Source organism: Apaloderma vittatum, unplaced genomic scaffold (genome assembly GCF_000703405.1).
Source record: "Apaloderma vittatum isolate BGI_N311 unplaced genomic scaffold, ASM70340v1 scaffold15404, whole genome shotgun sequence".
Lineage (NCBI taxonomy): Eukaryota > Metazoa > Chordata > Aves > Trogoniformes > Trogonidae > Apaloderma > Apaloderma vittatum.
Window position 1 is genome coordinate 25,457 of NW_009713360.1, and position 13,747 is coordinate 39,203.

At 47.8% G+C, this 13,747-nt stretch overlaps 1 protein-coding gene across 1 annotated transcript in view; it reads left to right on the plus strand.

The window, feature by feature from the left end:
* LOC104273129 (cystathionine beta-synthase-like) overlaps nt 1–13,242 on the plus strand; it is a 22,895-nt gene extending 9,653 nt beyond the window's left edge. The window contains exons 5-15 of the mRNA XM_009868346.1: nt 123–254; nt 1,685–1,754; nt 3,012–3,103; nt 4,175–4,300; nt 5,320–5,404; nt 7,020–7,125; nt 7,716–7,787; nt 9,020–9,154; nt 9,718–9,826; nt 10,521–10,605; nt 13,079–13,242. Of these exons, the coding sequence (XP_009866648.1) occupies nt 123–254; nt 1,685–1,754; nt 3,012–3,103; nt 4,175–4,300; nt 5,320–5,404; nt 7,020–7,125; nt 7,716–7,787; nt 9,020–9,154; nt 9,718–9,826; nt 10,521–10,605; nt 13,079–13,242 (1,176 nt within the window). The remainder of the gene's footprint in view (nt 1–122; nt 255–1,684; nt 1,755–3,011; nt 3,104–4,174; nt 4,301–5,319; nt 5,405–7,019; nt 7,126–7,715; nt 7,788–9,019; nt 9,155–9,717; nt 9,827–10,520; nt 10,606–13,078) is intronic.
* Nucleotides 13,243–13,747: the final 505 nt, after the last annotated feature.

Consider the following 13,747-nt stretch of genomic DNA (forward strand, 5'->3'; position numbering starts at 1 on the left):
GCTAAATGTCTCCTGCGTGCAAAGCTCCTCTGGCATCTGACGCTGCCATGAGCCCGCAGGTTTGTGTTACCATCGCTACGGGGGATCAACTGCACTACATCCACTCTCGTCTCTCCCAAAAGGTCGATATTCTGAAGGCACTTGGTGCTGAAATTGTGAGGACCCCATGCGCCCGCTTTGATGCCCCGGAGTCTAACATACGTGTTGCTTGGAAGCTGAAAAATGAAATCCCAAATTCTCACATCCTAGACCAGGTAAACACTGTCCCTCCTCTGACTTTCTTTTAAAACATGGTTTATAATGTATTCTCCAAGTGTTCCTGTGTTTGGGGGCTTCATTCAGACTGGCAACAGAGGCAGATTTCGTCAGCATTTTATAGGGTTTGAAACTTAAATCACTCATCTGTAAAGCATGGGGTGGCAGAAACAAAATTAGGGACACTTCCAAACCTGTAATACTTCTGCCAAAGCCTGAATATGGGTGGGACTGGGTTTTCTTGCACAATTCAAAGACTCCTCAAATTGCTTCAGATTTAACTTTGACCCAAAAAAAAAAAAAATCACTTTTTATGCCTGACTAGGAGCCTCTGTTCTGCCTTAGAAACACACCTCACTCTGTAAAGGGCAAACACTGATGATTCACACCAGTGGTTCCTGCAGTGCTGCGTCTGATACAGGAGGGCGCTTCTTCTGGTCTTGCCCCTCTGCAGAAAGACATGCCTGTAGTAAGCAGGGAGCACCTATAGTGCAGAAAAGTCAGGGAAGCTCCTGCCTTTTAAGAAAAAGGAGAGCTCAGTGTCTGAAAATGCTTTTCAGAAGCAGCCTCGTCTACAGATGTGAACAGGGGGCTGCACAGCTTTCAGTGCTGTACCTGTGTACCCCCTGCTGTAAATCCTTCTGTACAGGTAGGACAACTACTCTGACCTACAGTTCCCAGCCACCTAAGTTGCTGCACTGCCAACCACAAATGCCCCTAAACAACAAAGCAGGTCTCAAAATTATGTGTGTGTATGTATATATATACACACACGTATATATATACTTCTTTCAAGTATCACATATATATGTGATACTTGAAAGAAGTCTGCAACAACAAATGCCCCTAGAAGCAGGTCTCAAAAGTATGTTTGTATATATGTACACACACACACATGTATATATATACTTCTTTCAAGTATCACATATATATGAGAAGGGGTTGTTTTGTTTTTCTTCTTTTCCTGAGCTTTTTAGGAGTATTGTGGGACTGTGTTTTCAACCTTTTTCAAGGCAACAGAAAAGGTTAAAACACTTCCATCTAAGCAACACCTAAGATACCTAGAAGCTCTCTTCTCACCAACAGCTAGAACTTTAACAAAACCACCAGATCCCACAGAACCTGGCAATGCAGCATATGGGACAGCCACAGCACCCCCACACTGAGTGGGCACCAAGTATCAGAGAGTGAGTGTTTATGGGTGCATTTAATCTCCCAGTGTGGACAAATCCCAAGTGTCCTTGGATATCTGAGCCAAAGTGACAACCAGGAGGAATACCTGTGACCTGGCCTGGCCGGGTTGCAGTCCACCCCCTGCCAGGGAGAGGAGGAGGCCGTTGCATGCTTTGGGTAAAGCTTGTCAGGAGCTATTGCTAGTTTGGTATTTGACCTACGCTTTACACATGCTGTTCTCTGTTGAAATAAACAGTACCGAAATCCAAGCAACCCCCTGGCTCACTACGACACCACAGCTGAGGAGATCCTGGAGCAGTGTGAAGGTACCGTCTGCGCTGTTGTTTCGATGTGCAGAGGGCCATAGCTCTCTCTGAGAGGCTTATTTTACATCCTTTATTGACCTAAATGTCTAGAAATGGCCAAAAAGGCCTCTGCAGGTGGAGGCACCCTTAACAATTCTGAGACGCAGAGTGTAGTAACTTCTCATAATCTACTCCAGATACACCTGAGCTGCAGGGATACCCTGCTATGGCCTCCAATTTCAAAAGCCTGAGGGAGGAGACCAGAGGCCTAATAAGTTCACACTGTACCCAAGGAGGAAAAACCTGTCTCTTGGCGGCTACACCATATCTGCAGCCTGTCAGCTGGGAGCGCAAGATGGCCCAGAAGGTCTCATTGGGGAATATAAATCCGGCAGGACATGGCAGGCTGCATCTAATTCAGCACACTCATTTGCAAATCAAAATAGAAACTTCACAGAATAATTACATTTGATGTGATGGCTGGGGGAGGAGAAAGGACTATCCCAGTCAATGTCTGCACAGATAGAAATGGAATTTATTGCCAGTACTGGGAGTTCTGCAAAATGTAAACAGGGCTCAAGGGTTTTAACTGGAGAGCAGTTATCATAACAGTAAAGCAGTCGGGTAGCAACAGGAACAAGAGAGTCCCAGTCTTCCCTCCACTATAACGTTTCTCTTTGCTCCTACTGGCTGCCAGCAGTGAATTACAAGACCCTTTTTCACCATGTAGTTGCAGCATAAGGCTCTGAAAGCCTGAATCTGATTCTGCTTCTACCACTCCTCAATTAGTATAATTTCACTGATGCCGGCTGGGCTACGTCAGACTGGCAGGGGTGCCAGGGCAGAGCTCTGCCATCTCTCCACCGTGGATGCTAACGCTAGCTGAAAAGTTGTGCTTGTTATTGATAAGCGCTCCCATCCACGTGTGTGCTTTGCTTTGAGGTGATGCAGTTTGAAAGGGCTGGAAGTGCTGAGATGACTCTCTCCCCCTTAAGCCAGTAGATGCCAAAGATGTAGAAATCCTGGAGACCAGTGGGAGATCTGGAGGTCACCTTCAGTCCCCTCTGCTGAGGCAAGATCAACCATGCTCAGATCTTGCAAGCTCATCTGAACTTCTCTACAGGACCATGCTTTGGCCACTAGCATGACCTCTGCTTATGCTTTCCCCATGTGGGATTCCAGTAGCCGAGGAGCATGGGCTCTGCATCTGCACAGGGCCCTGAATAAAGGGGACACCATGCTGAGTCCTTGCAAGCCTCTCTCTTCCCTGACCTACAGGCAAGGTCCACATGGTGGTGATTGGGTCTGGCACAGGAGGTACCGTCACTGGTGTCGCCAGGAAGCTGAAGGAGAAGTGCCCGGAGTGCAAGGTAAGTGGGGAGACAGGGCTGCCTGCTGGCACCTGTCCTTCACCCTGGGTTTTCCTGACTGTTCTTTTGTTCAAGCCCAACCCCACGGCTCACCTGAGCTAGCAGTTGTTGTTTCCACCTATTTGCTTTTTCACAGCGAGCCTGACTTTTGTTGGAAGCAATTTGGTGTTGTGCTCAGCCTAACTTAGATTCATCCAAGTGTCTTAGAAGTCAAAGGCCTCACAGCCCCATTGCTGTGCCCACAGCCCACCCTGCCTGGTGCCTTGTTCTTTGCAGGACGCTGTCAGACATTCACCACAGAAGTGGCTGGCCCAGCTGACACCGTTACTGCTCCTGATTAACCCACCTGCTGAAAGTTTCTGTTCTGGCATCTTTGTGCAGAGTGCAGACTGTGCAAGTGCTTCTCATCTGCCACTGCAAAAGCCTCTGTACTTTATGGTTGACACCAGTCATGGATGCTCATTCTGCAGAGCTTGTGCCCAAGGCAGACTGGAGACTTGATGGTTACTGCCTCTCCAGCATAGCCAGTGTGTGAGTGATCCCTGATCCACCACTGAAATGGTGTGGACCCAGTCACTGGAGGACCTGGGCATGAGATTCTGCCTCACTGACTGCCTGAAGCCACGTGTAGAGGAGTGTCACCATCCTTTCTTAAGCTGTGTGCTGAGACAGGCAGCCTCAGTCCAGATGTAAAGCTATAAGCAACCAGAAAGGTGCCACTCTTGGCCAGCAGAACTAGATCCAGAAAGGATGTCTGTAGCCATGGATTTCCACAGGTTTGGGCTATCTGACTCTGCGCTGGAATAGACTAAGGAGAGCTCACACTATGCAGCAGGCTGAGCTTTGAAAGCAGTAGGCTCTTCCAAAGCGGTGATGACAAACACCCTGAGAGTGATAATATTTTAAGCCACCAGTCACTTCAGCAGCAGCTAAATGCTACCTAGGATATATTTATAAAGACAGAGGGAAACAGTATCCTTTTATCCTGGAAGGTCTCCGTCCTGCCAGTGGATAGGATTATTAATTAATATCCTGGGATACGTGTTTTAATGAAACTTCCTTCCCTCAAAGATCATTGGCGTAGATCCCGACGGCTCCATCGTCGCTCTGCCCAGTGAGATGAACAGGACAAACACCACAGCCAGTGAAGTGGAGGGCATTGGGCACGACTTTATCCCTACCGTCCTTGACAGATCAGTAAGTAGAAGTGCGATGAGACACCTCTGTTTTATCCTTGGCTTTGCATCTGCTCTACTGCCAAGTTCAGAGGTAGCCAGCTCTGGCACCCAGCTGTGGCTCATCCTGAAGGCTACTTGTGCAAAACAAGCTGTTGTGGGGGAATTGGTACCCCTGCACTAAAGCATCTCTCAGAGTAAATCTGATTATAACTGACCTATGAGAAAGCAAATAGAAGGGCAAACGAGGAGTATCCCATGCTACCAGCCTCCTCAGTTCAGCCTCACTGATATCCAGAGCCTCTCTCACTACAATCCCACAGAATAAGTCAATGCTGAGGCTGCTTTTCATCACGATAGTGTTTCCTGAGCCTTGGTTGCCCCAGGCACCACATGCACACAGCAGAAGTCTTGCACCATTTATGGGCTGGTAGACAAGTTCAAGACGTGTAAGACAACAGATCACGAACCTCATGCGGCTTCTTGTCGAGTTCCTTCTCAGTGTATCAGTTGCCACTGGGCACAGAGCTTTAAATCCCTAAATCAAGCTGCCTGTGTTCCACCAGCCTCGCTCTTAGAAAGGTCTCTCACAGCCTCAGACCCCAGATTCCTTCTGCTTTTAGATGTTGTATTAACTATACCACTGCTGTCAGCACATGGCTTTGGGGCTGTGGCCTGTAATAACGTAAAACTTTTTGTAGTTGGTCTGATTTTGCCTGGCAAAATCTTTACCATTAGTGTAGCCTAGCCTAGGACATCACAAACACCAGTTCCTCTTCCAGATCCTGACCCTGAGCCTGTCAGACATCCCTCACTCTCCAAGGAAAGGGTGCTGGCTGGAAAGGCTAGAGTGGGTGCCTGCAAGCAAGGACACACCCTCCAGACTAAAGATGCCCTAACAAATGCATCTGCTTTCCACAAGAATGGAAAACAGCTCAAAGCCGCCAGATGCTGTAGGCATCAGCACGATGGTGTACCTCAGAGGGTGAGGACAGCCTGAAATAACACTGCCAAGACCCAGCCTTCTTGCTTTCTCCTCAGGTGGTTGATCAGTGGTACAAATGCAACGACAAAGACTCATTCCTCATGTCCCGCAGACTGATCAGAGAGGAGGGATTATTGTGTGGTAAGCACCAATGACAACCATTGCTTCTCTTAACAAACTTTCTGAACCTCATCCTTTTGGGACCAAACCCACTTTCAGGTAGGTGCTCTCTGCTTTTTGTGTCTGCTGGGTTAACAGGGCTGAACAGCCGAACCCCGAGCTGGCATGTAGGTCATTGTAGACTTCAGAGGTGTGGCAGTGAGTCCATGTTCTGGGATCTGACTCATGGGCCATAATAATTATAGAAGCAATAACTCTCGGAGCACTTTTGCACATGGAACTGGATCTTCAGGCCAAAACTCTGTGTGGTGTACTGTTACACGGGCTGAAGAGAGGATTAATGGGACTTGAGGGAGGACAGATGGGCTAAAACTGTTGCTCCACTAATGACCCTGTGAGTCCACCCTCTCTGTCGTTGGATGGTTGCCACGTTAGAGGTGCCAGGTTTGGACCAGGAAAGTTTGAAAGTAAAGAAAGTGTAAGATGTTCTTACTGAGTATTTCTCCCTGTGCCAACATGCTGTAAGTGATCCCATTGGCTTTCCAAATGAACATGTGCCCTCAGACAAACCCTGCCTGTATCCCAAGAGCCTCTACATGGCATCAGCATTTTTTCAGCCTTCCCTGCAACGGAACAGATAGATATAGGTTTGCATCCAGGACAAGACAATATGTAGGCTTGTAGTTACAGCTGATAAAAGTCCCAAGTGCTCACACCCAAGGAGTTTTGAAAAAGATCAGGCTATTTGTAATGAAAGCCTTAAATGTTGATTTAACCTAGCAGGCACGGAGTCACTGTGTTTCAACAGAAACCATTTGCTGAACTCAACTATAATTTGTGAATAGCTTTGTGTTTCCTGAACTGCATTTTTCAGGGCCTCTCCTCATTTCTTTGAAAAATGTGACCCGATGATAATTAACCTGCTGTAAAATACGTGCTGCCTTGAATGCAGGGTGTAATTGGCACACAGATAGTGGAATGTGTTTGACTTTCAGTATTCAAACTACTGGTGGAAGAATTGCGTCTGTAAAGCAGGGACCTGCTTAAAACCACATGTGTGCACACAGACACAAGGAGTGTTTAAGTCTTCCCATCACATTGGCCTGGTATTCCAAGCATGAATGTAATGTTTATGGTTTCTTCAGTCTTTACAATGTATTCAAAGCCAATCTTCAGTTGCCAAATATGTCAGCTAGAAGCTCTAGATTTGGCATGGTCTTTCTCCTTACCCAAAGGAAGTGTGCAGTGTGGGCAGCAGTGGCGTGAATGTCCCCATATTGAACATTTCAGCCCTTGGCCTACCTGCAGAGTCACCACAAGAAGTGGTTCATGAAGTTTATAAGGTGACTCTTAACGCTGCCTCAAAAGCCCATTGCCAAGAGACACCATATGAACACGTCTCTTCATTCCTCACCTCTTCCTGATCTTAAAGCCTACAAGGCTGTGGGACCAGTTGTTCTCCTACTCCCAGCATCCTCAGCTGCTCTGGTGTACAAGGTGCCATCGCTGCAACTGCTTTGCCTGGGTGCCCCTGTGCCATTCACTGGGGCATTGCTGTCCCCCACACACCATGACTGTGGTCCTTCACCCTGGGCGACTCGGATGCTTATCTCTTTTTTTCTTGGTACCCTTGCAGGTGGCAGCTCGGGCAGTGCTATGTCTGTTGCTGTGCAGGCTGCCAAGGAATTGAAGGAAGGTCAGCGGTGCGTCGTCATCCTGCCTGACTCTGTCAGGAACTACATGTGAGTTTCTCCTTTCCTTGCCTGCTTTCCAGCACCAGGGTGGGAGCTCCCATAGATTTCTCCCTCAGTCTCTGCATACGACCCACACCAGGGCCATGAGGTCCTTCAGGGGCATAAGCTTAACACCGCTGAGCCCAGATGGTGTGTGTCTCTGGAGAACCACCCCAAGAACTCTGGTAGCATGGCACCCAGGGTGAGCCCTGAGCTGGGAATGTCCCTCAAGCAGCTCATAGGGGAAAAAAAATAAATAAACAATAGGAAGAAATAGTTTACTACCATGACAAGCAGCAGGGGTGGGGTGTTGGGACACTTGGGTTTTATTTCACCTCGTCACTGACTGACTGCACGGAGCAGGAGTCAATCAAGCTACAGTTTTTGAACTTACAGGCCTAAAGTTAGGAAGGCAAATAGTTGGCATGCTTCTAAGAGTTACTGAGCACCCGCAGCTCCCGTTGACCTTAAAAGGGGCTAAGAGCAGCCAGCTGCAAAAATCGTGGGAGCCCCAGGGCAGTGCTGTGGTCTAGTGCATGAAGCAAAGCACGATTTCTTCTGGAAGGCTCATGAACTTGTTCTTTGTTGGTGATTTCTAGGTCTAAATTTTTGAATGATAAGTGGATGACAAAAAATGGTTTCCTAAATGATGTACAGGAGCACAAGCCTTGGTAAGAAATCTTCCACTGGTATAAACTGTGCTAAGAGAATCAGCTTTCTGAGTCTGGAAATCATTATCTTCAAAGGAAAGTATTATCTTACAGTGTTTAGAAAAAATGCTGTGAAGTCCAGACCCCTCTGGGGAGACTGTAACGTCATCTCCTCTCTTTTGAGTGCCTAGTTATCCCAGTTCTCCAATCAAAGTCTGTAGAGGAACTGTTTGTTTCCTAAAGTTGCTGATCTGCTCTGATTGTCCAGGCCTCCTAAACACTGCCAAGAAGAATGACTGAGGTGAACATTTAGCTCCACTCAAAATCTACCCTCTTTGCTCCTCAGCTGAAATTCAAAGGAACATTGGACCAGCGGAGAGTTGAGACCGTCCTGTAGCAAGCACCTTTCCAAACGGCTCTGGAGGTCTTTTCAGGCAGGGAACAGTAACTTTACACTTCTCAGAGCTGTGAGCCAAAAAAGATGACCAAGTCACCTGTCTCTTGCACACCATGGGGCAAGAGTGCCCTCAAGGCAGAGAATCACAGACAAAGTGCTGATACCAGTTGACGTGTGTGGCTGGGCAAATAACAGTTGTTTAGAAAGAACCTATTCTCAATTTCAAAACAATAGTTATTATGGATATCACCTGCTGGGTCACCTGGGTCAGTATAACTAAAGGTTATTGCAAAATATTTTGTAAGCCTCTTGTGCCTGATTAGAATTGCTCTTTGCCCTCCCAGCCTCCAACATTGCCCTAATTTATCCGCAAGGCAAAGTGCTGAGGTGATTTGGGATTTGCCTGTGGTCCCCAGGAAAAAAGTGTAGCTTGTGCCTTGTACGTCACATAAGGCCCTCAGCCAGGCCCTCTCCTGGAGGTGCTGCAAATGCTGCATTTTGAGGACCAAGGATATAAACCAAAGATGTAAAACTGGTGGGCCTCCCCACTCATGAACTTGAAGTGAAGGCCTCAGTATCTTTTTTCTATTCAGGACAGCTCAGCATCTTGTCGATTGTTGTCCTCAGCCCTGCCTATGGAGTTGAGTGAATACCAGGTGTGGGGAAAACTTGGCTTCCACAGAGCCTGGCCATGATGGACTTGTGGCTTTGAGGATAGGAGTGGGGAAAGGTTTGCAGACAGGCAGACTATCTCTGCATGCTTGGTCTCATCTCTGCTGGCCTTACCTCCCTGAGCAAGGCCCACAGCTGTGCAGCAGAGAGTAATATCTTGGTGTTGCCATTTGTTCTTCAACAGGTGGTGGAACATCAAGGTGCAGAAACTGAATCTCTCAGCCCCTCTCATTCTCCTCCCAGAAGTCAGCTGTCAAAAGGCAATTGAGATCCTGCAGGAAAAGGGATATGACCAAGCTCCTGTTGTTGCTGAATCAGGGTAACTATTTTTATTCATTACCGAGATGGCCATTCACATGGGTAAAGCAGCCATGGTGAAGCTAAAGAGGAAGTCCCATTTACTCATCCAGTGACGGGACTGAGGCTTCTGCATTGGATTTTATGATGCACTTGTAAAATATTTTCTGTCTCTGTATGAAGATGCATCAAGAAAACTCCTTGCAAATGAGCTAGCTAAAGTCAAAGCCAAATCCAGTGCCCACCAGACTCAGCAGTGGTTGACAAGGGCAGGCCAGGGAAGAGATGAGGGCTGAGGGCTGGTTGGGAAACCCACAGAAATGAGCAGCTAGAGAGCCCACAAGTTTTCCTTCTCCCAGCTGATAAGTCCTGGACTGTAATAGCAGACCTTAACTACAGTTAAACCAACAGCTTGGTGAGAACAAGGATTTTCTTGTCTTTCTCAGGTGAGGAGAAAGCTAGTGCCTTGCACTGATGGCAACAGCAATTTAGTCACTGACTTCAAAGGTAGCAGTTCAGCCCCTACATAAAATGCATTCCCTACCTCAGGTCTGATCTTTTGGAAAACTCCTGGTTCTCTTACAGAGTTATTCTGGGAATGGTGACCCTCAGCAATACCCTCACCTCGGTTCTGGCTGGAAATGCAGAGTTCTCAGACCCCGTTACAAAGGTCATCTATGACCAGTTCTCAAAGGTACCGCTAAGGCTGTGACTAGTGTCAACCCTTGTCCAGGGGTGGGGAAAGATGCAGCAGCACCCTGAGGTGTGAGAGGAGCTTGGAGAAGAGGTCAATGAAAAGACAGAGAGGTGTAATGTAGACAGAGGTGGGGACATGGAGAAGAGAGCCTGCAAAACTTCTGCTGAGCCTGTGTGGTTCAAACGTGGAAGCTTTCACACCAGAAGCAGAGCTCATGAATATCCACACCTAGTCTTACATTGTCAAAGGATTTTGCCCAGCTGGGGAATCAACACCCTCCGAAATTAGAGCCCATCCATTGCCAGGACTCCTCAGGGCTGAGGCAACAGGCATGGGCTCTGGTAGGACATGGGACTTTGATGAGTTCCATCAGTGGTCCAGAGATAGAGTGAGGTAAATGGGTGGTGGTTTAGGGGGGGCGGGTGGAGCCATCACGCTTGCCTGCGGAAACTCTTTGGGCTGGTGGGAGACGGCGTTGTGTTTCAGCTACACCAAAGCCAGGTTTGTAGGTTGCCTGCATTGTCTCCCATCTCCCCGAAACCGTGTGGGTTGGTGAGACGCACCTGATGCTGGTCCAGCTGGATGCCCCCTTGCCCACTCACAGCTACAGTCAGAGACAGGAGTGAGTCTCTACACCACTGTCCTTTAAATGCGAAGTGAAACATAAAATGTCTCTTTCTGTCCTGTTTAGATTGGCCTGGAGGACAGCCTCGGGAAGCTTTCCTGCATCCTGGAGAATGACCACTTTGCTATTGTTGTACATGAGCAAATGCAGTGTAGGTATCTGCCGAAGCACTGTGCAGGCTTTGCATGAGTGTTTGAGAGGGGAGAGGGAAATTCTCAGACTGAGGTTCGTAGGTATTAGTGCAGCTGCTCCACATGTGCAGCCCCTGAGCCTTTGCAGGAAGGATTTCTGCCCTGTGCCTCTGCAAAGCCCTGGAACTGCCAACTCGTTTCCTTTGCTGTCACCACAGGGACGAGTGGAGAGGGGGGAAGCCTTAACCACAGCAGCCTGGGATGAGCACATTACTGGATGTGTGTCCTGCAGGAGCACTTCCCAGATCCTGGCCATAGGAGCTGTGTTGTGTCCCCATGCAGGGGTGGCGATGAAGCACAAGTCAGCTCCATCCCTTCCCCTCATCTCATGGTTTCCTGCAGAAGCACTATTTTGGGTATGGGAAGGTGTTCATCATGGGATTTCATTTGCTCACCTGTGACAGCCAAGGTTGACTGTAAGTAGCAGCCTTTGTTGCACAGCTGTAGACTCAGGCCTCCAGTTCTCGTTTAGTCTCTTGACCTCGAATTCAAATCACTGCCTTGCTGGTTGTGGGCAGCATAGGGAACACGGGGGAGGTTAGGGATCTCCAAAGGCTTAGTATCCCAAGAGCAAGGGTGAAAGGAGCATTTGGGCACATTAGATAAAGCGTAGGTGGAATTCAGGTGCATAAATGCAAGGGAACAAACTCCACAGCCTGTATCCCAGTGCCTAAAGGCCTTCTGCTGTGCATGATTTGAGGTTGTACAACACCCCTGTTCCCACTTGCCACCCCTGGAGACGCAGCCAAGAGATGTACTTATGCCTGTGTGCCCCAAGGGGTCTGAGTAAAATGATACACTTAGAGACCTTGCGTGCTATCAGACATCTACCCTGGAGGTCCAGCATCAGTTGAGAAAGCTGAAAACAAATGTGTTGGACCGTGAACAAGCCCTGTGGTAAGGACACATGAGTTGGGAATCAGGAGGCACGATGCACACTGACACATGGCGGCCTGGGACATCTGTGTTTGAGCCTTACCTGGACCATGGCTGGGTATAGGGATGCTCTGCCAATTCGGGAGTTCCAGCGGACTGATCTAACAAAGCAGCAGTACCAGCAGCTTTGGTTTATTCTCAAACTACTGTACAGCCACCCCCTCCCCAAGTGAAGCAAACTGGCTCAGTGGAGTCATGTGCAGCAGGACCACATCAGCGCAAGGGTTACTGACACGTTGATGGCAGCAGGGATCACACCTTGTTGCTCCCCTGACAAAAACAGGTATGGTGGCAGGTGCTGTTCTGTAAACCTGACCTAACACATCTTTCCAGTACAATTATATCGTAAAACTTCTAGAATTACAAATTTGGCCTTATCTCGAGGGAGTTACTTTGCTTAAAAGTTTAGCAACACGAAAAAGCAGTCAGAAGACCCATGATTAGGTGTTCTAAATTAGATCTGAAGGGTGTAATTACACCGATTTTTACAGGATTACACACTGAACATGCAAAGCATTCCTGTGGTGAGCAGCCTGCAATATTGCACTGTACTGTCTGCCAGCAAAAGGGCTGCCTGTTGAACACGGGGCCTCCAAAACCCACCATATGCATCTCCACGGCCTGTCACTCTGAAACTCCATCAGCTATAAAACTGGCTTGAAATCCAGCCATGTTCCCACAAAGCAGAGGTCTCTCATTGAAACAAAAGTCTCTCATTCAAAACCGCCTTTGATGCACATTTCCAATTCTCTCACCAAAAATAACGCTAGGCGGAATTTCTTTTCTCAGCCATGTTGTCACAAAACAATGAAAATCTATTTTGTGTCACATCTTGATATAAATTAAATGGTATCCACGAATTAAATGCTACCCACCAAAAAGCACTGGGCAGCTGTATGCAGTGTCTCTTTCTCTGGTTTTCAAACAACACCAATTTTCTTTTCCAGAAATGCTGTTTTAATGCTGTCACAGTTACCCCCTTATTTATTACTTTCTTTCCACACCCTTGGAGCTTGCATTTTGTCTTGTGTTTGGGCTCTGGTGACTAATTTTATTTTTATTTGAGAAAACATTTCTCAGATAGGTAAAGCAGTTGTTACAGTGCCGTTTTATTAATGGTGGTGTAGGAATTATGAGAACAGAGTAGAAAGTGTCTCACTGCTGCTCTTAAAGAGTCTCATTAGTTTGGCCTGAAAGGTTTTGTGGTGATAGAAGCAGGACTGGAACAGAGGCTGGGTAAAAACAACTGGGAAATTAAGTTTCCTGCTCTGGTAACGAGTGCATTATTTGCAGCTGAAACCTCCCTGACATGATCCCAGTAAACCAACCAATGCTGCATCCATCATTTCTGTAGAGGGAGAGCAGAGACAGCTTCTGTCTCCATTATGGTTTTCTCTTAATAAATGAATAGCAGCCTCTGCACAGCTGTGGAGTGTTGTTTTTTTCTTATTAGTTTTCTTTTTTTCCCCACTAAACTGGCATTTTCTGTGCTTACAGTCAATGGAAATGGCAGTTCCTTCATGAAGCAGATGGTGTTTGGTGTGGTCACAGCGATGGACCTCCTCACCTTTGTCAGCAGAAACGACAAGAAGGAGCAAGGCAGCCTGGCTGCACCTACCCACGCTCTGCTGGCAGGGCCAGCTGCCCCCCCGCAAGCCTGAACCACCTGGTCAAAAGTGCTTTCTGGTCTAATGCAGCTGATAGCTACTCAAAATGACTAGGTGAAAATTGTGATGTAATAACCATTTGTCCACTAAATGCCACCCAGAATATCACTAAAGAGAAGATAACTAAAGAAATTGTGTTTAATACCATGTGTGGTTACATGGAGCTACCCAGGGCTGAAGAGGTAATGTAGGGGGAGGGATGGGCAGGGGATGGCTTTCTATTGCTCAGATTTTAGCAGATGTGGGTCTTGGTGTGTTTGCTAGCAGTAGCTGCCTATGCACTGGCAGTGTTGTAGCTGCTACAAGTTGTCCTGGTCCCACCAGGGCTGGAGCGTCTCTCCACCATGAGAAGCTCTAGCCTCCTTGAGGGCTGAGGGGAAGCCACATCATGGCTGCACCCTCCTGCTCCTCTCCAGTCCTCACAGGGAGAGCTCCAGGTGCCCCCCAGAGACCTTCCTTCTCACCCCTGCTCTACTTGGGGGGCCAAGGAGGCAGCTTC